The 25990-nt window shown below is 32.7% G+C and overlaps 1 protein-coding gene across 1 annotated transcript; it reads left to right on the top strand.

Moving 5' to 3' along the window:
• The first annotated feature begins 12834 nt into the window (after nt 1-12834).
• On the top strand, nt 12835-19900 carry LOC142229509 (uncharacterized). The gene is made up of 8 exons (XM_075300073.1): nt 12835-13621; nt 18201-18299; nt 18513-18728; nt 18822-18890; nt 18960-19025; nt 19098-19175; nt 19236-19295; nt 19464-19900. The coding sequence occupies exons 1-8, from the start codon at nt 12917-12919 to the stop codon at nt 19788-19790; spliced, it is 1620 nt and encodes a 539-aa protein (XP_075156188.1). The 5' UTR covers nt 12835-12916; the 3' UTR covers nt 19791-19900.
• The last annotated feature ends 6090 nt before the right edge of the window (nt 19901-25990 follow it).

Consider the following 25990-nt stretch of genomic DNA (forward strand, 5'->3'; position numbering starts at 1 on the left):
GGCTACCAAACATATCGTGCGTGAGCACGCGTGAGCGTGCGTGAGCGTGCGTGAACAAACATGTTACTTCGTGAATGTGTGTGAGTGTGAATGAAATTTCATTCACGTGAAATTCGACATACCAGCACACCAATGCGAGTGGAGATCGTGTGGAATTGTTATACAATTTGTGATACGTTTGTTTTAGTTTTGTTTTTTTTTTTTTTTTTTTGTCAGTTGGTAGAAGTCTGAGTTGCCAAATGAACCGCGCCCCACAGACAGACAGAACAACAGCCGGCAACACTATTTAGCAACCAGCGCGCGACAACGCGGTTCCTCTCTCCAAATGGCAGTAGCCCCAGGGCTGTGACAAATAATGTAATTTTACACACACAGAAAAGAAATTGTTTGGAAATCAGTTGTACTAACGAAAATTATACACTCAGAATTAAATATCAGTTGTGCTGATCTATTTACTTCAATCACATGCGTTTGTCTGTCTTTAATATCATTTGATTATAATTTCAATAGATTTTCGTTTGTTATTGCAAACAAATGGTTGTAGCAACTAATTGCCTCTCTTTTGAAAATAATTATTTGAATTCCATAGATATGACCTACGAGTACCTTAAATAAATTTCATTTACCCCCATTTTCAGGAAACTCCGTTAGTGCTACGTTAGCTAACGAACTTTCAAACCGTACTATGGACATGTCTGTCATCTTGTCCATATATTCCATATGCCAGTTAGGAACTTAACTACTAAAAAATTTTTCAGTTAAAGTTAACCGGAGAGAAGATATTTCGATTTTACTTTCTGTTAACTGGGAGTTAAAGTCTAACGGAGATACATGAAAATGGCCGTTAGTATTTCTAACTGATATTTGGTATTCTCAGCCGAATGCCGGTTGATGAATTCTCAAATGTCATTTTTATTTTAAAACAAATTATTTACTATCAAAGGAAGGCATATTTTTGTAGGCTTCAAATTGGTTTAAAAAAGAAACGCATATATATTGTATGTAGGATAGGAATGACAATATTAGCTGTGATTTTTAACTTGTCATTGAACCTACCGTTTTGTATCTGGTAATAGCTGTGGACCATTTTTGATGTGATATGATATTGTGGGTAATTTTTGGAATTAGTTTTATAAACTCTAGCAGTGATACCCAACATATACCTCGTAACTTTCTAATTGTATTTCTTAATTTCCCTACGATAGCGACTCATTTTTAAGCTATGCAGCACTATGTACTCTGGTTCTACCTTGGGCAGAAAAATCAACTTTGGTTAACCAGCGATATAGTCCATGATTTTAAGAAGCTACCAAATCTGCACGATCATCATTATCAATTTGTTCACACCACGAATATTCAATTATTGATATCCATAAAAAGGACAATATATTTTTGATGCTGTCGAAGTCAGGTATAAAATGTCCGAGAAAATAAGAGGGCTGCGGCAACCATGATACATGTTCACCGTCAAAAAAAATGTTTGCTCTCAGAATCAGGGTGTGGATACATTTTGATGCAATAAGTAGAGATTCTAGACAAAAAATTGTATCTACTAACCCTCTAATGCCCCAATTTTTCGTCAGCTGATTAAATTTTCAATGTTAACGACACAAAAGCAAGAAAACTAAACAAAAAAATGTATACGGTAAAATTCAGTATATGCTGTACAGCCTCTTGAACAGTTTAAACTAAGTTTTCTTTTTTACTTTACCCATTTTGGTTGTCTTAAGGTGTGTTTTACTAAAAGCTTCCTTATTAAATGAAGCCCGCCTAAAGGCGTGATTGGGCATTAGAGGGCTAATTACATACATTTAGCGTATTTAGATTTATTTGTACCAATATACCTATATGTGAAGTAATTGATTTTAAATATACAACTGTGCATCGATGATTCTAATTAATTTTTTTTTTAGAAATGAACTTCCGTCATGGGGCAGTTTTTATCGATGGTATGGTGAATTCAACCAGCTCGTAGTTTACTCCAGATAGAATTTTGTGAAAGTCATCCAAAATCAGTTGTTGCTCCGGAAAGAATAGATGATGTGCGCCAACTCATATTGCAAAATCGTCTTGTGACCTATCGTCAGATTAAAAAAAAAACTTTAAGCATTAGTGGGACCACCATACGTTCAATATTGCATGAACATTTGACGCTACACAATTTGTCAATCGTTCGAAAACAGGCACATGACGATTAGCCGAAAAAAAATACTTCAAAAACACGTCTATGACTTCATGTACAGCAGTCGACTGTATGGGTGTTTGAAGATGAGCCAAATCAAACAAAAGTTGCTCGCGCACGAAGCACTTCTAAGAAAATTATATCCTGTTTTTTCGAAAAACTGAACATGTCGCAATGGTACCACTAGGACAACGCAAAACTATCAGTTCTGCACCCTCAAAAAAATCGCTTCTGTAACATATGCCTCAAACACATTTTGCTTCAAGCATATACATTTTCAGGATTGGTCCAAACAAAATATTGTTTGTATTGTTAAAAAATATTATGTTTCACCTCAGGCATACACTGGTAGTAAAAAATTTTCATGAAATTTTCTTTGTGTGGATATATTTTTAAGGAGCCAATTGGTTACTTCCATTATTTTACTTGCAGCATACTCTCTAGGTCTCTCTTTCTACACACATATATGTTTATAGACTATTTCGGTTGATGCATTCGGGATGTATGTTTTGGAGATACTTCAATCAATCTTAGGTTAGGTTAGGTGGCAGCCCGATGTATCAGGCTCACTTAGACTATTCAGTCCATTGTGATACCACATTTGGTGAACTTCTCTCTTATCATTGAGTGCTGCCCGATTCCATGTTAAACTCAATGACAAGGGACCTCCTTTTTATAGCCGAGTCCGAACGGCGTTCCACTTTGCAGTGAAAGCACTTAGAGAAGTTTTGAAATCCTCAGAAATGTCACCAGCATTACTGAGGTGGGATAATCCACCGCTAAAAAACTTTTTGGTGTTCGGTCGAAGCAGGAATCGAACCCACGACCTTGTGTATGTAAGGCGGGCATGCTAACCATTGCACCACGGTGGCTCCCGTGTATAGATCTTAATGGGAAGTACCATATTTTGAAAAGTAATAAAACGATTTTCGATTGTTAATATTTGATTTTTTATCTAACCCCGATATATGAAAAGCTGCCCTCGTACATATAAGTATCGACCGACAAGTATGGAAAAATTACTGATCTAATTAAAATGACGTACAAGGTAATCTCTACACCCTCAAAAAAAATCGCTTCTTTAACATATGTTCCAAACATATTTTGCAGGAAGCACATATATTATTGGATACTGCCGAAACATTAATATGTTTGTTTTATGTAAACATATATGTTTGGAAGCGTTTTGAGCCCAAAAATATTATATGCTTGGAAGAATTTTTCCCAAAGACGATTGTGCTCATTCCCTAACATACTCGTAATTTTCACTTCTACGAAATTTTTTAGTTCTTGGCACCTTTTTCTGTAATACAAATAATGTTGAAGAAATTATTCACTTTTATAAATTTTTTAAATTTTACCTTTCGCCTGCACGGAGAATCGAACCGAGGACCACACAGTTTGTAAGCCAACACACTATCCACTGGGCTACGTAGCTGTTATAGTCACCAGTAGATAATTATCGTTATAAGTTATATTTATATAGCATAGTTTGCAGCGCCCACGAGCCCATGCAAACATAACATTATTTAACAGAAACATACATTTGTTTGCCACGTGGAGCAGTGGTTAGCATGTCTGCCTTGCATGCAAAGGGTCGTGGGTTCAATCCCTGCTCCGACCGAAAACTTTGTTTTTTTTTGTATTTAACTTTAAAACTTTAAAATTTGGAAGGAATTCAAAAACTCTCTAACAAAAGAAGAACGTGGAGTCGAATATAAACATACATATATAATTTTATAATACAAACATAAATTTATTTAGGCGTGAACAGTTTTTTTTACTAGCATTTAACACCATCGCTCTAAAATGCCTTTATTATTCTTTAATAATTCATTTGAAAGAAAATAAACTTTTTAAATTGTTTTAGCTGCAAAACTCGAACTTAATGCCCGCTTTTATATTTGAAGGTGTCCGTCAACTCCTCGTGGACTACTTCTTAATAAAGAGGAACTAAACTTTGTTTTTATACATTTTACTGTGTAATTTTTCACTATTTCCTCTTTATTTCACTTTACTCTCCCAACTCTAAAAAGAGTATAGTGCCCTCTCGTTATTTTTATGAAGACCCCTGATTTCTTTTAACGAACCAAGAAAAAAATTGTGCCCATAATAATTGTGCACACATACATAAAATGCTGCTCTCAAGGCGAAAACATATGCTATTTGTTTGTTAAATGACTATTCTCTTGGTTCCGAATGTCTATTCTCTTTATTCAAATTAAATAATATTTAGACTTAAGCATATTCAATTTTTGTCCTTATCATAAAACAGTTTTCCGAAACAACATACAAGCGGTTTCACAGAAATTTTTCTCTTTTGATTCTTTTGCTGTGTTATGTTGATATTTTTCGTCAACTCTCCCGGTTTCCATCTCTATTTCTTTCTCTATACTCTCTCTCTCTCTGTCGCTTGGACTAAAATATCACAACATATGTATGTTTAGTCGAAATTTGTAAATTTATATATGTTTGCATTCACACATACGATTTTTATGAAACATTCATGCCCCAAACATAATATATTCTAACATATTAATATAGATGTCCCAAAGATTTTGTGTTAGTTTAGGAACATTACATGTTTGCACTTAAATATATTGTGTTTTAAAATTGTGCACGAAACACATTTTGTTTATATCGGAACATATGAAAAACATATTTTTCTAACAGTGTACACTCAAAACAAGGGCGGAGCCAACTATATCATACCCTAAACCACCCCTACTGAATTAGTAAACATAAGCATTTGTGGAGTATTATTGGTATAGGTTTTGGGGTACCATTGGTATAGGTTTTGGAGAACATACAGGGGGGTATATATTTATGGGAGTCTTGTCACAATCTGAGCAGAAATGTCTAATATTAGGAGCTATAGTTTATTTTGCACCAAAAGAGTAAGTGTGCCACTAATATTGAGTCCATTATTAAAAAAGAGGAAATCGGTCAATTAGTTGTGGGTAATAATATTTGTAAACATCGTGCAATATTATTATGTAAGAGCTACAAGTCTAAATACGATCAGCTAGTACATCAAATTTTAAATTTGAATAACATAGGTTAATAAATAAGAGTATTATGGCCAAATATGACAAAATGAGCGATATATGGGACCTATATCTAAATCTGAACCAATTTGTATAATATTTTGCAGGTATGATTGATACCATAGAAGGTCACCTTGTGTAAAATTTGAGTACGATCAGTTAATAAATGGTCAAAAATAAAGTTATTAGGGGCAAATTTTTCAAAATCGGGCGATACATATATATGGGAGCTATATCTAAATTTGAACCACTTTCGATGAAATTTTGCACATACAGTTAGTGCTATAGAAGATTACATTTAGCAAACCTTGGTTACGATCGATTGATAAATAAGGGTTTTACGGCCAAATTTGGCAAAATCGGGCGATACATGCATATGGGAGCTATATCTAAATCTGAACCGATTTCGATGAAATTTCGCACATACAGTTAGAGCTATAGAAGATTACATTTAGCCAACTTTGAGTATGATCGGTTGATAAATAAGTGTTTTACGGCAAATTTGACCAAATCGGGCGATACATATATATGGGAGCTATATCTAAATCTAAACCGATTTCGATGAAATTACACACATACAGTTAGAGGTATAGAAGATTACATTTAGCCAACTTTGAGTACTATCGGTTGATAAATAAGGGTTTTACGGCCAAATTTGGTAAAATCGTGCGATACATATATATGGGAGCTATATCTAAATCTGAACCGATTTCGATTCTTTTTAGCACACATTGTCAGTACCATAAAAGATTAGAGTAAGCCAAGTTTGAGAAAGATCGCTTAATAAATAAGGTTTTTATGGCCAAATTTGTGAAAATCGGGAGCTATATCTAAATCTGAACCGATTTCGATGAAATTTTACAGACTTAAAGGGTGATGAAAAAGTTTTCTAAGTGCAAAATTTGATGACGATCGGTTTGTAAAAAAGCGCAACGTGACTCCATTTGTCGAAATCGGGCGATACATATATATGGAAGCTATATCTAAATTTGATCAGATTTCTTCCAAATTCAATATCGTTCGTCCTTGTACCCAAAAAACACCCTGTACCAAATTTCATCCAAATCGGTTAATAATTGCGGCCGGAACCCAGTGAACATAAATACATGGACAGACGGACGGACGGACACCAAGCGCTAGATCGACTCAAGAGGTTATTCAGAGTCGATCGGTATATATTTTATGGGGTCTAAAATCAATATTTCTGGTGGGCACATTTTTGGCCGAGCAAACTTATTATACCCTGACCACTATGTGGTTTAGGGTATAAAAAATAAACCCTCTAAAGCCAATTTAACTTTATTTTAGTTGATGAAAATATTACGTTTGGAGAAAGTTTCCTTTACTCTAATAATTTTGCGAACGTTTGTTAAATGAACTAAGAACGGGAAAAAATTATACACACATGAAGAATAAAGACGTACTAAATTCGTTTTTCTTACAAAATAGTTCTTTATTTCTTTAAATTTGTAAAGTTTACTACAAATGCGCCCATCTTGAACTTCGTATGGGACTAAAGACATACTTGCAATTTTGAACTCCAATTTTTTTGCTTTAAACTATAAAATTTTCTTTAAAAAGTGATAAAAATTAATTATGTCTAATAAATTTTCTTGAATTTATCGATATGCATTTTGTGATATGCGCGTGATGTCAGTGTTTGTAATACTGTTTAGTCAAAAATTTCTACAAAATAATCTAAATTTTCTAAAATTCAACAAAATTCTTCTTCTCGATGGATTCACTCTTTTTTCAGTGTAGCTAAACCATCATGACGTGAAGCATCTAAGCCTTATTATTTCGGATTTATTTACAGCGCCCTTATATATGTACAACACATTTTCATAAGTAGGGCCATATAGATCTTATTCAGTAGGCGAGCTTCTAAGACCTTAACACAATATAATCCACTTTAGAATATCTTAGACATGCAGTTAAATCAGATTTGTAGAAAAATCTCCATCATATCGATTCAGATTTTAGTGTTGGTCCAATTTTCACATATATACGACGACTGTATCATCAAATTATTGTAACTTGTCATCTTCAAATTCAGTACAAAGTTTTTTGTGATACTTTTCACCACATCAAATATTCAGTATTTATGACAAACACAATTGCATTCTAAAAACGCAATTGGAAATACCATGGCAAACTTCTCTTACAGTTGGAATCTCCGAATACTCTGATAAAATCAAAGGTCATTAACAATAATCAATGTTCATTGTGTTAACTATTTATTTTTAAATTCAAGTTTAAATTAATTATTACTAAAGACAACAACATAAACAAACTGTATCTTTGCCTTCTACTTCTTCTTTTAATCATCATAAACTCAAGTTGCATTTGGAGGCAATAAAACTAGACCATAATATGATATAATTGCCACGCAATAGATCACCCCTCAAATACGGAGGAGTAAATGTAATCAACCTAACAGTCAAAACAAGAAAATGAGACCCACGAATATTATGTCATATCTCACCCATGCGTCCATTCATCCATCCAGCCAGTCAGCAAGCTATCCCTCAAAAGTTATACAGGTAGACCTGAAGATAGACTGGCGAAGCTAAAAACTGACTGACAGACCAAGTAAAAAACCAACTGATTTTAAGATAGCCTGTATTATGATGACGATATGGAAGTTAAACCATCTTAAATGCACTTGAAAGGTTAAATAAGCGTAACGACGGATGTGAAATAAACCCCCATAAACAGACAATCAAAACCAAATACTCTAACCTCTATACCCAGAGTCAAATCATAGACAATTGAAATAAGTTTTTTTTTTGTAAACTAAACTACTTTTAATACAACAACGAACCTAACAAAACACTTTATTACATCTTTACAGTATTGTCTACACAAACGATGAGCTTGAAAAGGAAATAAACTTTTATTTGTACAAAAACCAAGAGATAGACATTTCCGGAGGGCTGACAAATGACTGAACGTTTAAACAGTCCATTAAAATGCCAATACTAATAATTGAATGTAATTGAGATTAACAATAATTGGGGTAATATCACATACATAATTTATCTACCACATTATTTAGTTGGAATTTAGTCTAATATCCAATTAAATTTGGCAAAACGAACAGTGGCTAAATATATGCAATGCGCTGAAATTTTTAATCTAACATCAAACATATTGAAAAAGATACTTCGAAATGTTCGAAAGTTTTAATTACCAACTAATATTTACATATTAATTTTATAATTGAAATTATTTTAGTTAATAAATAAATATGCAAATAAAAATAATTAAACATGATAATTAATTTACAAAAAATATTTTTTACACTTTTGTATTAAGCAATAATTAAACAGAATGATACAAGTATGAACTCAATTAAATTATTAAACGACATAGATTTTCGAATGTCCATAAGGGCTATTTTCGTCTAACCCACATCCTCCCAAATTTAAAGTCTACATAGAAACTTACATTAGAAACTTCAATATTTGAACCCACCGAAATATGCCAGGAAGATCTCCCACTTAATCGAATGTGCTTGTCACTATTAGTTTGTTTTATTGATACGTCCCTAGTATAAGATATTTGGGATGAGACCATTCCCGGGAATCGATGGTGTTAGCCTTGGGATCTGTGAATCGAATAATCGATTAGTCGAATTTTGCCATGAAAATCTATACCCAAAAATAGTGAATCTACCGTGAAAGAAAATGTATGTTTATTTTAGAAAATTTTACATACCTGTTTATGGGTGCTTTGTCTCAATCTGACCATAGCTAATACTCAGTGTTGCCAGGGAAAATGTTCGGTTTACCCTACAAGGACGAAAAAGTTCCTACTTTCCCATACATTCCCAAACAATTTTCCCTACAAAACAAAAATGGTTCTAAGTACTTTATTATCTTGAATATGAACGTATATAAACCACGGTTGCCACAGTTGGTAGAATACTACCAAAAATAGTATTTTTTTTTTTGTTAAATCTCTATAGAAATAAAATTTTGGAAAAAGTTTCTATAAACAAAATTTTGTGAGAAATTTTTCAATAGAAATAAAATTTTGAGAAAAAATTCCATAGAAATAAAATTTTGAGAAAATTTTTTATAGAAATAATATTTTGAAAAAAAAATCTATAGAAATACAATTTTGACACAATTTTCTATAGAAATAAAATGATGACAAAATTTTCTACAGGAATAAAGTTATGACAAAAATTCTATAGAAATATTTGTTTGGTAGATTTGTGGTAATCTTCAAATTTTGTTAGATTTTTTTTTGGCACGAGTAGTAACTGTTGTTGCTGAGCCACCAAAATGTAAAAATTATTACAAATTGTGTTGAGTGAAAATGTTCCTACATCCCTACAAGACGCTAAATATTAGAAAACCATACATATAGGTAATTTCCCCTACTTCTAGCAACACTGGCTGTAGTTGATATTGCACCTACGGAGTTAGTATGCCACTAATATTGAGTCCATTATTAAAAAGAGAAAATCGCTCAAGTAGTGTGGGTAATAAATCCAAATTTGTAAAAATCGAGCAATATTCTTATGTAAGAGCTACAAGTACGTATAAATACGATCGGCTAGTGCATCAAAATTTGAAATTTGAGTAACATTGGTTAATAAATAAGAGTATTATGGCCAAATTTGATAAAATGGAGCGATGCATATATATGGAAGCTATATCTAAATCTGAACCAATTTGCATAATATTTTGCGGGTTTGATAAATACCACAAAAGGTTACCTTGTGCAAAATTTGAGTAAGATCAGTTAAGAAATGAGGCCTCTATGGTCAAACATAAGGTTATTAGGGGCGAATTTTTCGAAATCGGGCGATACATATATGGGAGCTATATCTACGTCTGAACCGATTTCAATGAAATTTTGCACATACCGTTAGTACTATAGAGGACTGGATCTTTCCAACTTTGAGTAAGATCGGTTGATAAATAAGGGTTTAATGGCCAAATTTAGAAAAATCGGGCGGTACATATATATGGGAGCTATAGCTAAATCTGAACCGATTTCGATGATTTTTTGCACATATAGTTAGTGCTATAGAAGAATACATTTAGCCAACTTTGAGTAAGATGGGTTGATAAAGAAGGGTTTTATGACCAAATTTAGAAAAATCGAGCTGTACATATATATGCGAGCTATAGCTAAATCTGAACCGATTTGCATGAAATTTTGCAGACTTGAAGGGCGATGAAAAAGATTACTTTTTGCCAAATTTGGTGACGATCCGTTTGAAAAAAAGCGCAACGTGACCCATTTGTCGAAATCGGGCTATACTTATATATGGGATCAATATCTAAATTTGATCCGATTTCTTCCAAATTCAATAAATACATGTGAACAACAAATACATGGGCAGATGGACGGACGGAAATCAAGCGCTAGATCGACTCAGGAGGTGATTCTGAGTCGATCGGTATATATTTTATGGGGTCTAAAACCAATATTTCTGGTAGGCACATTTTTTGGCAGATCAAAGTTATTATACCCTGACCTCTATGTGGTTTAGGGTATAAAAATTGTGAAAATATCTTTAGCGCTGTACGGAGTTCAAGGCAGGTACAATCTGGGCTGCCAAATTCGATTATTTACATTTCGACATTTTGACGTTTTTTTATTTAAAAACAAGTAAGGAAAGTCTAAAGTCGGGCGTGCCGACTATATTATACCCTGCACCACTGTGTAAATCCACATTTTCGATACTATATCAAATCCGTCAAATGTGGTGGGTTTTTGTCCCAAATACATACATTTAAATCTGACTCCATCTGAACAAAATTTATTATCATTAGACTTAAAATTTAAGTCTGCTAATGCCCTGGGATGCTACACTATGTTAGTAAAAAAATATGGAAATCATTTTAATCTGAAACAAAAGTGTATTTATGATTTATCGGTCGATAGATATGTATTAGAAATAAAGGAAAATTTGAGTCACATTTACAAGTTTTCGGCTTAGCAGTGGCGATTTTATAAGGAAAATGGGGGTATTTTGGTCATTTTTGCCCAAACCGGAAAAGCATATATATGGAAGCTATATAGAAATCTGAACCGATTTCAACCAAATTTTACATGCATACTTAGTATTTTAATTCTACTCCCTGTGCGAAATTTCATAAATCGGTCTACAACTTTGACCTCTGTGGTCATATGACGGAAAATCGGGCGAAAGATATATATGGTAGCTATATCTAAATCGGACGGACATGGCTAGGTTGTCGAGACCCACCCTGAGCATTATCGCCAAAGACACCATGTGTCTATCTCGTCTCTTTCGGGGTGTTGCAAACATATGCACTAACTTATAATACCTTGTTCCACGGTGTGGCGCAGGGTATAAAAATTATTTTTGAACCAAAAACACAGTCCATTTGGTTTATATCAAGCACTGTTCTTTTCTGACTTTAAGTCTTTAATAAGACACATTTTACAGTAAAATATAATATAGGAGCATGTAATGTTTAATATCTTTTCCGAATCTTGCGAACATATACAAGGCGGACGTAGCAACCACTGCTCCACGGTGCCCAACTAAATGTATGTTTCTGTTAAATAAAGTTTGTTTAATCGGCTCGTGGGCTCCGCAAGCTATGCTATATAAATATAACTTATATGGATAATTTTCTATTGATGACAATAACAGCTACATAGCTCAGTGGATAGTGAGTTGGCTTACAACTTGCATGGTCCGCGGTTCGATTCTCCGTCCAGGCGAAAGGTAAAAAAAAAATTTAAAAATTTATAAAATCGTATAATTTCTTATACGTTGTTTGTATTACAAAAAAAAGGTGCTAAGAACAAAAAACTTCATGGAAGTGAGAAAGATGTGAGGGAAAATGCAATTAGCCAGAAAAAATTTTTTTTTGAGTTAGCCTTTATGAAATTGTTTTTACATCGTAGAAAAGAAAAACGATTATCACAAAATGTATATACTTTTCTTCCAAATAAACTTCCTTACAGCGAAAAGCAAATGAGAAACGAACTTTGTTTGTCTAAAATTTCGTTTGGGAGGAAAGAATAATTTTTGCTTATATATGCCCCCAGAGTTAGCTGGAAACTTAAACATAAATCAATATAGTCTTATAAGAACCAAAGTGACAGCTCATGCGGAAATTATTTAAAAATTATTTATTGTTATTTATTTATTTATTAAACTTATAGTAAATATAAGAATAATAGAGAAAAATCTAGCATTAGCGACTTAGGCTATCAGCTAATATTTAATAATTTTTGTGCTAATTTCTCCAATCGTTGTTGTTCTAATTTCTCTAAAAGGACAAGGACCCTTTTAAAAAGAAACAAAAAAAATGTATTGCAACAGTTTGAATCCACTGTATATTGTATGTATTGTTTTAACACACATTGAAATGATGTAAAAGTCGATAAGATAGCCATAATCAAAACGAAATATGTGTAACACTTAATATATCATCAATGGGACAATTGAACCTTAAATGAAATATTCAAAATCAAAAGCATAGCAAGTCTAGGGGCTACGCCCTCAATGTCCATTTTCCAATTCATAATCAATCAAGCATATTTGCTATAAAGGTTTGAGGAAATTCATTGAGGGAAATAGTTTAAGACGGAAAATTCATGTGAACGGTTCAAAAGATTCCACTCAACTAAATACACCTAACGAAAATATTAATCAGAAGTGACAGTGAAATACAAACAGAAGAAAATGCGTAAACCTTGCATAGCCATACTATTTTTAACATTGATCATTTGTGCCGATATAATCACATCCGCGCCTATGAAAAAATCCTTGCAAGCCAAACTAAATCCCTATTATCTACAGGCTATGGCAGCCTATAAAAAACTCGAATCGAAATTACCACGAGAAGAATTACGTGCTATAACCACCATTGGAATTTTAAATGGAGCCAAACATGCCGAACAACAAATGGAACGTCATTTAATTGAGGCTGTAACAGATTTGGTCCACAATACAAATATGGATGATAGAAAAAGTATTTTACCTAAAATTGATCGAATCGAAGAACAATTAAATAGAGATCAAAAAGCTTTAGAGATTTTAACAAAATCCATGGATTTAGCAACAAAATCAAAAGATGTAAAAACATTCAATAAAGAAATACAAAATATTGCCGCAGAGTTGAAAAATAAATCAACGCATGATACGGAAGACCTCAATGATGTGAATGTAGGCAAAAAAGTTGCCCAGTTAAGGCGACATATTTTGCAACAAATGAATTTAATGAAACATGTTGTTGATGATAAAATCGACGATACTTTGGATTACCTAATTGATCATGCTGATTCAAATGGCCTTTTGGCAAAAGCCACTAAAATCGTACGAAAACGTAATGCCGATATAGAGGAACCGGCTACAATACGACAAATTAAAGCCACCTCCTCCTCGGAGGTAAGATTGTGAACTATGATTCTTGCAAAGAGTACAATTAAAAAATAATTCATTTTCACCGAAAAGAGGTGAATCCTCTGAAATGTGGACATCCACAGTAGCCTAATTTGTATCCACATTTGGGAGATGTCTAGTTATGCGAAGTTAATTTTAATGTGTTAATATAGCAAACGACAATTGTTTACTTTTGAGAGGTATCTGGGTTTTAGAGTGTTTGAGAAGTTTTACAGTATATGATACCCCAAATTGGAATTTAATTATTGTGTAAGCTCCCTACACGATGATTATAGACCTTAATCACCTCAAACATGTCTCAAGAGCAAAATATTATTTTTGGACGGGGAACATGGAGCATGTTTCCGAAAAACATGTTACATGTTCCTCGTCCAAAAATAACATTTTGTTCTTCAAACATATTTGAGGTGATCATATTCCTTCTCTGGGTGTACGGACGTACCACATATATAAAATACTTAAATTGTGGTATTTTTGATGGTCAAGAGGTTAAACATGCCTCTTGACCATGTTTAACGGCACTTTGGTTCGGCTGGATCATTGGCTCATTCGACAATGATGTTAAATCAACAGTTAAGGGAATGGGATGTATTATCTCCCAAAAGGATGATAACAATTGACGATCGTGATCTTCTCGATACATGCCTACTTCAGGTAGCAACTTTAAACTCAATGTTAAACTTTCATTTTCCCATTTAATGGGAAATTATATGTATATGATGTGCACAAATAGGATGGGGTAGTATTGCCCGACATTTCTCGAAATAAAATTTTCCTGATTGCTTAAAATTGGACGAAAATTATGTTAGGTATAGTGGCAGCTCGATTTTTCAGGCTCACTAAAACTATTCAGTCCATTGTGACACCACAGTGGTGAACTTTTTCTCTCGTCAATGAGTGCTGCCCGATTCTATGTTTAGTTCAATGACAAGATACTTCCTTTTTATAGCCGAAGCTTTGAAACACTCAGAAATGTCACCAGCATTACTCGGAGGGGTATTGCTGGGATTGAAACCATGAGTCGGGCATGCTAACCATTTCACCACGGCGGTTTCTAACTGTCCTTTTGCGCGTTTCACACTAAATCAACACAACTTAACCGAATTACATAAAATCTGCAACAAAAAATATAAGTAGATGTAGGTTTTCGTAAATTCAATATCATGGAGAAAATTGTGATCTCTTGAGGGAAAAGTAAAAAATGAATTTTTTTATACCCACCACCATAGAATGTTGATGGGGTTATAATAAGTTTGTCATTCCGTTTGGAATATATCGAAATATCGATTTCCGACTATATAAAACTTAAACTTGTGTTATGTCTGCAGGCAGGTGAAGTTCGAACAGGGGCAATATCGGTCCAGATTTTGATATAGCCCCATACAAACCGATTTCCCGATTTGATTTAAATTTTTATCCGATATGCCAGAATTTCAAAATTTAGAGGTATTGTGGTGCCGAATATGGTTTGATTCGGTTCTCATATTTGATATAGCCCCCATAAAACCCGATTTAATGATTTGACTTCATGGACTTCTAACACCGCAATTTTTATAAGATTTGCTTGAATTTCAAAATCTAGAGGTATTTTGAGTCCACAAAAAAGTGTACCGAATATGGTGTGTATTGATCCATGTTTTGGTATTTCCATCATTCAGATCGATCTCCCGATTTGACCTCTTAATCGTCTACGAGGGCGATTCGGAAACTTCTTAGCCTATCAATGAATGAGAATAGTTTGTTTTTCAAAAATATTTTTAATTTTCAATATAATCTCCTGAAACTTCAATACACTTAGTCCAACGCTTTTCTAGCAATTCTATCCTTTTATTAAAATAGTTTTCCTCAAGGTCTTCAAAATAGTGGTTTGCAACTGTAATTGCATCTTCATTTGAGGTAAAACGCTTGCCAGCAAGGAATTTTTTTAGATTTGAGAACAAGTAAAAGTCACTGGGAGCTAAATCAGGAGAATAAGATGGGTGGTCAAGCAACTCGTACTTTAATTCGTTGATTTTAGCCCTTGTTAAAACACTCTTGTCTTGATGAAAAAAAATTTTTTTTGTGTTGTAAGCCAGGACGTTTTTATCGAATTTGTACATTTAATTGATCGAAAAGGTTGCAATAGCACCCTGAATTTATTGTTTTACCCTTTTGCAGATAGCCAATCAATGAAATACCTTTGAAGTCCCAAAAAACCGTTGTCATAACCTTACCAGCCGATTTAATTGTTTTTGCCTTCTTTGGGGATTGTTCTTTTGTCTCTGGAGTATAGTGGTGCATCCATGTCTCATCAACAGTTATGAAACGACGCTTAAAATCCATTTTATTTCGCTTAAAACGATCCAAACAAGCTTGAGAAATGTTCATTCCTATGCGTTTCTGATCGACTGTGATGCCCATGATATTAGCAATTTCACGCACTTTTATTCGTCGATCATTTAATACCATATCATGCACTTTGGCTAAAATTTCTGTTGTTGTTGCTGTATTTGGACATCCAATACGTGGTTCATCTTCAATGCTTGTACGACCACGTTTAAATTCAGCAACTCAATTTTTTACTGTTGTCTATGAAGGAGCACTTTTACCTAACACATTCACCATATCATTATGAATTTCTTGTCCCGATAAACCTTTTTTATGTAAATATTTAATTCCGGATGCGTTTTTTTTTTTTGAACATCTGTTTCTATATGAAGGAGTTGCCAGATCGAAACAAAATTTAACATGTGTTCATAACAGAGATGGAAGTTTCCAAAACACTTCAGTTTTTTCTGTTTATACCGCGCCTTTTGTGCTAGGCTAAGAAGTTTCCGAACTACCCTCGTATACATCCCAATTTAATTTTAAAGAAGAGCAAGATATCATTTTAGCCCACATTTAAATCATAAGCTCCAAAATAACTGCCTCGTGAATCAGAACCATCCTATAAAATTGCTTGCAGATAACAAAAAATGGAATCAATTATTTTGAAAACCAAAGTAAAGAAAATTTACCTGAAAGTAAAGAGCAAAATGATCTTAAAGGATGTGGATTTTTATACTGACATTTATTTGTTCGTAAATTGCTTGGTTATACCCTGCGCCACTCTGTGGGACAGGGTATGTTATTATAAGTTAGTGCATATGTTTGCAACACCCAGAACGAGACGAGATAGACACATGGTGTCTTTGGCAAAAATGCTCAGGGTGGGCTCCTGAGTCAATATAGCCATGTCCGTCTGTCTGTGGACACATTTTTGTGACCAAAATCTAGGTCGCAGTTTTAGTCCAATCGAATTTCGCACAGGTATGTGTTTTGGCCCAGAATAGAACCCTATTGATTTTGGAAAAAATCGGTTCAGATTTAGATATAGATCCCATATATATCTTTTGCCTGATATGGACTTATATGGCCCCAGAAGCCAGAGTTTTACCCCAATTTGCTTAAAATTATGCACAAGAAGAACAATTAGTACTATAGCCAAGTGTGCCACATTTTATTGAAATTGGTTCAGATTTAGATATAGCTCCCATATAAATCTTTCGCCCGATGTGGACTTATATGGCCCCAGAAGCCAGAGTTTTACCCTCATTTGCTTAAAATTTTGCGCAAGAAGAACAATTAGTACTATAGTCAAGTGTGCCAAATTGTATTAAAATCGATTCAGATTTAGATATAGCTCCCATATATATCTTTCGCCCGATATGGACAAATATGGTCCCAGAAGTCAGGAGTTTACCCCAATTTCGTTTAAATTATGAACTAGGAGTACAATTAGTAGTGTAGTCAAGTGTGCCAAATTTTATTGAAATCGGTTCAAATTTAGATATAGCTCCCATATATATCGTTCGCCCGATTTACACTCATATGACCACAGTGGCCAATTTTTTACTCCGATTTACTTGAAATTTTGCACAGGGAGTAGAATTAGCATTATAGCTATGCGTGACAAATTTGGTTGAAATCGGTTCAGATTTAGATATAGCTCCCATATATATGTTTTTCTGATTTCGACAAAAATGGTCAAAATACCAACATTTTCCTTGTAAAATCGCCACTGCTTAGTCGAAAAGTTCTAAAAATTACTCTAATTTGCCTAAACTTCTAATACATATATATTGAGCGATAAATCATAAATAAAATTTTGCAAAGATTCCTTAAAATTGCTTCAGATTTAAATGTTTCCATATTTTCCATGTGTTCCACGCCGACTTAAATTATGAGTCTATAGATTTTGTTGAAGTCTATCAAATTCTGTCCAGATCGAGTGATATTTAAATGTATGTATTTGGAACAAACCTTATATATAGCACCCAACACATTTGACGGATGTGATATGGTATCGAAAATTTAGATCTACAAAGTGGTGCAGGGTATAATATAGTCGGCCCCGCCCGACTTTAGACTTTCCTTACTTGTTAATATATCGCAAATAGGGAATGATTCAATGCGATAAATGTAATATGTATTCAACCTTTAATTTTTGAGTCTATTTGATTGAAAACCCTTTATGCGATAAATATTGCAACACAGTAGAGCAAAACGAAAGACTTAAGAAACAAACTTAATTTATTTCCCCTAGGATGACTTTCGCAATAATCTCGTATCAGATGGAAATAGTGACGAAAATGGAAATGACGACGATTCTTTTGAAGATGATGATTTGTTGCTGGCATCAAATGTAAGTACTGAATTTAACCATAAGTTTCTCAAACGCACATGGTGTTTAAATGGAAAGGTTGGGGTATACTAACTTCAAACTTCCTTTGTTAACCTCAAAATCATATCTAACATTGTGCCATACAAAACAAACTGTAAAAATTTATGCAATAAAGACAAATCTACTTTGCTTACCGCAAATCTAAATTGAAATGTAATTTTTTGTCTAAGAAAGAATGTTATTGAAACTAACAGTATTGCTGAGGCTACAGCAGCCATTGAAGTTATGGCCAATACAACAACAATGGCAGCAGAAAACGGGAGCGCCAACATGACTCTGGCAAAGCAGGAAGAAGGTTCACCCGAAATATTAGATAACAGCAGTAGCAATGGAGACCAAGGAGGAGGAGGTGGTGGTGGTTTGGTGGGCATCATAACCAGTTTGAGTGGAGTAAGTGAAATATAGTAGAAATGCCTCCCCTAAAATATTCCATTTAAAATGAATGAATGAAAGACTTAACATTATGACTAAACATTTTCCTAGGGCGAAGGTGGCTCTGATGTGGGGGCATTGATAGGAGCTTTAACGGGAGTCATTTCACAATTGTTTGGAGTAAGTATTAGGCCTCCTAAACGTTTTTAAGTATATAAGCATTGTATGTTTTCCATTTATTCGCAACAGCCTGGTGGTTTGGATATTGAAAGCCTTTTAAGTTCAGCAACTTCCTTAATTTCGGGTTTATTAGCGGTATGAAAAATGTCAACAGTGAAATTTGTTTGAATATATGAAGTAAAAGGAAATCATCTTCAACTTTTATAGGGCAACAGAAATTTTGGCACAGTCCTGGGTATATATGTAGGCACAGCGCTGGATGGTCTATCCGGCGGAGGAGGAGCTGTACGTATTAGCCAAATTAAAACAAAAATAATAAAATAATTTATTTTTTGTTTCTTATAGATAAACAATGGACAATTCATAGGCAACTTCCTGGGCACAGTGGTGGCTTCATTGAGTGCAGTATATACATTTTTTTTTTTCATTCTTATTTCTCATAAAAATTTGTTACTACTAATCCTTTAGCTTTAAACTAATACCTTAAACCCCACCTTTCTTGATCCATTTATCCATTGAAATTATACACTTCTTGTATGAGAAATTCTAAAAATGTGTTCATATCTTTTTTAGGATCCTGAAGATGACGATGAACCCCCTAAGCCTTTAATATTCCTTCAGAATGTTGTCAGCAGTTTTATGGAGGCAAAAAATCGTAAAGGCTCCGGTGAGGAATCATCCGAACGTAAGGACAAAGACAAACCCAGTAATGATAAAGGTGGATCCGATTCATCAGCCTTTATCAAACATATTGCCTCTCATATTGTGGGTAGTGTTGTAAGTTTAATTCTAAATGCATCTTTAGGTGCATCGGGAGGTGCCTCGGGCGCTTCCCATTCTCTGTTTGCCGGAAGTTCTGGAGGTCACAAACCAGCGGGGAATGGTGGGGGTGGCAAGTAGGCATAGTTGATAAATAATTTAGTTTGTACTATAATAGTTTCACTTTTTTTACAATATTTTTTATACAAAAAATAAATTTTATAAAATATTACAAATGCTTAATTTAATCAAGATCACAAAATTCAAAGAAATAGATTTAATGGGAGGCATAAGGGTTTTTCATCACACAAAATTATATGTGATGTGATAGTCAATCAACTATAAAACTATCCAGAAAAATTGCAATGTTTGCAAAAGTCTACTTCAACCGCCTTTCCCACTTCGTAGAAATATATCTTTTCGACTTTCGAGTCTTAGTTATGGATCAATTAAAAACTTTACCTAATTTTAATCGGTAATCAAAAATGTGATTAAATTCCAACCAGTATAGCTTTGACAAATACAGAATTTACTAAGACCACGTAGAGTTACTTTACGCACTGAAAAAAATATTGACCTAATGAGGAAGATTATGCAACTTAAATTTTGGGACTCAAAATTTACACAACGCTAAGGACAAAATTATTTAAAACAATGACATTTTAATTAAGAGAAAGTTTATAATCCTTGCTTCAAAAATGGTTTTCATTATATTTAGGACACAAATCTTGAAATTCTGCATCTCTCTGCTGAAGTTGTAGATCCTTGAAGTAAGGCAAATTTTACTTAAAATAAAGAAAACCATTTTTAATTTAAAGAAATCGTCTTTAACTCAACTGACATATTGAATTTTTAAATTTAAGATAAAAACGCTCAAATATAGGCTAAGACTTATTTTAAGGATTTGCATCTTTAGTTTAGAGTTTTTTTAGCATTAAGAAAACAGTTTTTACTTTGAAGTACGTGGTATAATTTGGATTTTGAAATTGGAATTTCTTTGTACATAAATACCTTTATTAATATATCGCAAAAAGAAAATAAAAACTCGATGAAAAAGAAAATAAAAACTCGATGAACTCATTTAAAGCCAGGGAGGTTCGTAAAAAATGTCTTTATTTTAAAGAAGCGGCATCGTTGGCTCGGAATCAATACCAAAATCCTTAAGGGAAGGTCAAAATCTTTGGATCCAAGTAGACTTTTTTTTGAGTGCGATACATTTTAATACCATCGTTTAATAAATGAGGGTACTGTGTGGAGCATTATACACAAAACAAAAAAAAAAAACAGTGGCTATCGAGGTCAAGAAGACATTCCGAATATTATCGGCCACAGACAATGGACCAACAGGAATCGCACTCACCACGCGTCAACCAAGAATGACAGAGGAGAAACGGAGGTTTCTCGCTACATTTCTACCACTCGATGGCCACCAAAATTTCATGATTTCAAATCGTTGGTGGTTTGCTCTTGGAGCACGAAGGTATCAATCATCTCAAGACGGCGCATCTCCGAGCCCAAATACCGCAGAGCTATTTTCGTGTTGCGTGCGATGATTTTGTGAGCCTTTTGAAGGCCATAATTCGTGCCAAAGATAGCCAATTCAATATCAGCCACCCTGTATGTGTTAATTTTTCAAAATTTTTTTCTATAGAAAATTTTGTCAAAATTTTATTCCTATAGAAAATTTTGTCAACATTTTATTCCTAGAACATATTTTGTCAAAATTTTATTCTTGGAGAAAATTTTGTCAAAATTTTATTCTTAGGGAAAATTTTGGTAAAATTTTATATCTAGACAAAAATCTACCAAAACATCACGAATTCTACCAATAATATGACCTAAAAGGAGGATTCTCATTTTTAAAGATGTTGACTTAATATTGACTTTATAGAAAATTTAGTTAAAATTTTATTTTTATTCAAAAATTTGTCAAAATTTCATTTCAATAGAGAATTTTTTTCTATAGGAAATTTTATCAAAATTTTATTCCTATAGAAAATTTTGTCAACATTTATTCCTCTAGAAAACTTTTTCAGTAGTTTATTCCTAGAGAAAATTTTGTCAAAAACTTTTTTTTCAAAATTTTTTTTTTAGAAAAAATTTTATTCTTACACAAAATTTTTTCAAAATTTTATTCTTAGACAAAATTTTATCAAAATCTTATTCTCAGACAAAATTTTGTCAAAATCTTATTCTTAGCTAATATTTTGTCAACATTTTATTTTTATAGAAAATTTTGTCAAAATTTTATTCTTATAGGAAATGTTGTCAAGGCCGGTATGCACCTCTAGCGAAAAATTTCATTCCCATAAGAAATGCATTGCTATTTATGCTAACGAAATTTTCGGTAGCGTTTAATTTCGTAAGCTGGTACGCACCTCTAATGAAAATAACAGGGTTGTCAAAAGCATATTTTGGCAGCAAACATTTAATTTATTACAATCATTGTGTGCGTAAAAGTTTTAAAAGGTCTGTAAATAATAAACAATTTATTTGAGGAATATTTGGAACATATATTAACAATTTTTAAAAGCGATTAGCTGGTTTAAAATTTGTGTACACAGCCCTGTTTTTTTTTTTTTTTTGTTGTAGACTTAAATAAATTTTTGCTACCGAAAATTTCGCTAGAGGTGCATACCGGCCTTTAAAGAAAATTTTGTCAAAATTTTATTCTTAGACTAAATTTTGTCAAAATTTGTGAAGTATCTCTTAGATGGCGAGGAATAGTTTGCAAAATATACCAACACATCAAGAATTCTACCAATCTAGCACACAGTAAAAAATCTACCATTTTTGGTAGAATTCTACCAACTGTGGTAGAATACATATCACTTGAATTATAAATGTGTCGTTTTAAATATTTTTAACTCGCACCAACAAGGGAAAAATGCTATTTCTACAAAATGGGAGAACTTGACCGCAAAGGACTTAGATAATATGACCTAAAAGCAGTGTTGCCAGGTTGGGGGTTTTCTCCCCAAATTTAGGGGTTTTTTACACGTTGAGGGGGATTTTTAGGGGTAACATTTATTTGGGGGGATTTTTGGGGGTAAAAAAATATCTTAGATCTTATAAAGTGGAGCAATTCTCAACAAAATTTGGAACAATTCTGGCTTGAATTTTGAGAAAAAAATAAAGGAAGTCAACCCATGTTCCTAAATACAAGCAAGTATGCAATGACATTCTTTTTTAAACGCATCTGTTAGAGGGGCCTTTTTAATATTTGATACAATTAAAAACAAGGTTAGGTTAGGTGGCAGCCCGATGTATCAGGCACACTTAGACTATTCAGTCCATTGTGATACCACACTGGTGAACTTCTCTCGTTTCACTGCCCGATTCCATGTTAAGCTCAATGTAAAGGGACCTCCTTTTTATAGCCGAGTCTGAACGGCGTTCCACATTGCAGTGCAACCACCTAGAGAAGCTTTGAAACCCTCAGAAATGTCATCAGCATTACTGAGGTGGGATAATCCACCGCTGAAAAACTTTTTGGTGTTCGGTCGAAGCAGGAATCGAACGCGAATTTGTGACAAGTGGTGTAATGATTTTATCTCATGATTTGTATTTACTTCAAAAGAAAATTTTTAGCATAAAAAAAACTTATTTTGTCTAAAATGTTGTTCCTCAGAAAAAAACTTCTTTCAGTTTATATATTTGTGTTAAATTTAATTTTTCAAGTGTATCACTACAGGATTTTTAACGAAATTTTGGGCCTCTTTTTGTATTATTTACATACTTAAAATTTTTGGGGGTTTTTGAAAAAAGTCTAGACCAATTTAGAGGTTTTTTCTCAAGATTTGGGGGGAAGAATCAAAAATTACCTGGCAACACTGCCTAAAAGGAGGATTCTCATTTTTAAAGATGTTGACTTAATATTGACTTTATAGAAAATTTAGATAAAATTTTATTTTTATTCAAAAATTTGTCAAAATTTGATTTCAATAGAGAATTTTGTCAAAATTTATTCCTATAGAAAATTTTTTCAGTAGTTTATTCCTAGAGAAAATTTTGTCAAAATTTTATTTCTAGAAAAATTTTTTGTCAAAATTTTATTCTTAGAGAAAATTTTGTCAAAATTTTATTCCTATAGAAAATTTTGTCAAGATTTTATTCTTAGACAAAATTTTGTCAAAATTTTATTCCTAGAGAAAATTTTGTCAAAATTTTATTCTTAGACAAAATTGTGTCAAAATTTTATTCTTAGACAAAATTGTGTCCAAGTTTTATTCCATTGGAACATTTTGTCAAAATTTTATTCCTAGAGAAAATTTTGTCAAAATATTATTCTTTGACAAAATTTTGTCCAAATTTTATTCCTATTGTTAAGGGTTTTGGGGAATTTAAACCCTTTGTTAATATCAAAACTTAGACAGTTTTATAAACGACCTAAATTTTAGTGAATGTCACAATATCTGGAAAAGATATTTTCAAGCTTAGTGGAAATTTCCGTGTCCGAGGTGACACTTGATTCTAAATCGATTTTATATAAAATCTGTGATGAAACACAGATCAACAAATCCACTGGAATGTGGGGAAAGAGTTGAGCCACGGGATTGTGGGATATTACCTTTTTGTGCAACCAAAAAATATAAAAAATGCTCCTTTTCAGAATCAACTTACATATGTATTGGTTTTATTTAATGTAGCAGGGGGACGATGTGGTTTGGTTAACTGCTGAGACTAAAAAGAGATCTCAATCTATGTCGTTATTTGACAGGCCAACTCGCTGGACTATAAAATTGGGTAACAAATGAGTAAAAAGAGACCGCCACATTTAACATCTGTCCGACAATAGAAGGAGAAAGACTATATTCTAGTGGATAATTTGCAGATACAGAATGATTCAAATTCATAAAATTCTTAATAATATCTAATATATACAAAATCCATAAAATTACAAATTCATAAAATTACAAAATTCATAAAATTACAAAATTCATAAAATTACAAAATTCATAAAATTACAAAATTCATAAAATTACAAAATTCATAAAATTACAAAATTCATAAAATTACAAAATTCATAAAAATTAAATGCAAAATTGGAAATTAAAAAATTATGAAAACTAATTTAGAAAGTTTACCAAAATTAAATAAAATATTCAAAAAAGGTTTTAATTGCAGTAACCACCTATAGAACATTTTGTCAAAATTTTATTCCTAGAGAAAATTTTGTCAAAATTTTATTCTTTGACAAAATTTTGTCAAAATCTTATTCTTAGACAAAATTTTGTCCAAATTTTATTCCTATAGAACATTTTGTCAAAATTTTATTCCTAGAGAAAATTTTGTCCAAATATTATTCTTAGACAAAGTTTTGTCAACATTTTATTACTATAGAGAATTTTGTCATAATTTTATTCCTATAGAACATTTTGTCAAAATTTTATTCCTATAGAAAACTTTGTCAAAATTTTATTCCTATAGAACATTTTGTCAAAATTTTATTCTTACCGAAAATTTTGTCATAATTTTATTCTTAGAGAAAATTTTGTCAAAATTTTATTCTTAGACAAAATTTTGTGAAGTATCTCTAACGGGGTTAGGAGTATTTTGCAAAATCTACGAAAACGTCAAGACTTCTATTGATCTACCAAACAGTAAAACATCTACAATTTTTTATAGAATTCTACTGTGGCAACCTTTATAATTTTTTCATGATGTGTGACATTGAGTACACATTAAAGCTTTGACATAAAAAGGACACTATCTTGAAAAATAAATCGTCAATTTTCCATTTTTTTACTTCTTTTGCAGACTAAGTAATTATCTAACCACCCTCGTATATGTTTATATTTCTTATTATCAGCGTTGCCAATTTAGCTTTTTTCCCGCTAGATTTGGCTTTTTTTGAAGACGTTTAGCGGGAAAAAAATGCATTTAGCTTTTAGCTTTTTTTCTGGCTTTTTTTCATGACCCTTTTAGCTATTTTTGGCTTTTTTTATTTTCGACATGTTCCTATTGAAATATGGATAAAACTTCGTTTTTATCTAAGCCTTGCTGCCCGAATAAGGGTTTTCACATGCTTCAAATCTCAATTGAAACATTAATAATTATTCCAGCCATTATGCGGGCATTTTGCAGCAAATACACCTTGTTGTAAAGTTCTTGCCTCGTATTCATAAAAGTTATCGTAAACTTTAAATCTACTATTACCATACAAATTCCTTATATAAACGTCAGTAAATTATTACGAATATTAGCATTTGGCTCGTTTACCCTTTTCATGTTATTATAATATTCTAAAGTTATTATGATATTACTACATTAACATAGTAGATGTGAATTGATTTGTACACTGTAAAAATATTGCCGTGAGGCCAAAGATTTCATGTCCT

The sequence above is a fragment of the Haematobia irritans genome, chromosome 3 (assembly GCF_050003625.1).
Source record: "Haematobia irritans isolate KBUSLIRL chromosome 3, ASM5000362v1, whole genome shotgun sequence".
Classification (NCBI taxonomy): domain Eukaryota; kingdom Metazoa; phylum Arthropoda; class Insecta; order Diptera; family Muscidae; genus Haematobia; species Haematobia irritans.

What these genes read in the sequence shown, in the direction of transcription:
- LOC142229509 (XM_075300073.1), top strand. Translation starts at nt 12,917, where the DNA reads ATGCGTAAACCTTGCATAGCCATACTATTTTTAACATTGATCATTTGT. An exon ending in TAATTTCGGGTTTATTAGCG is followed by an intron (nt 19,026 to 19,097) that starts GTATGAAAAATG and finishes CAACTTTTATAG; the next exon opens with GGCAACAGAAATTTTGGCAC. An exon ending in TGGTGGCTTCATTGAGTGCA is followed by an intron (nt 19,296 to 19,463) that starts GTATATACATTT and finishes TATCTTTTTTAG; the next exon opens with GATCCTGAAGATGACGATGA.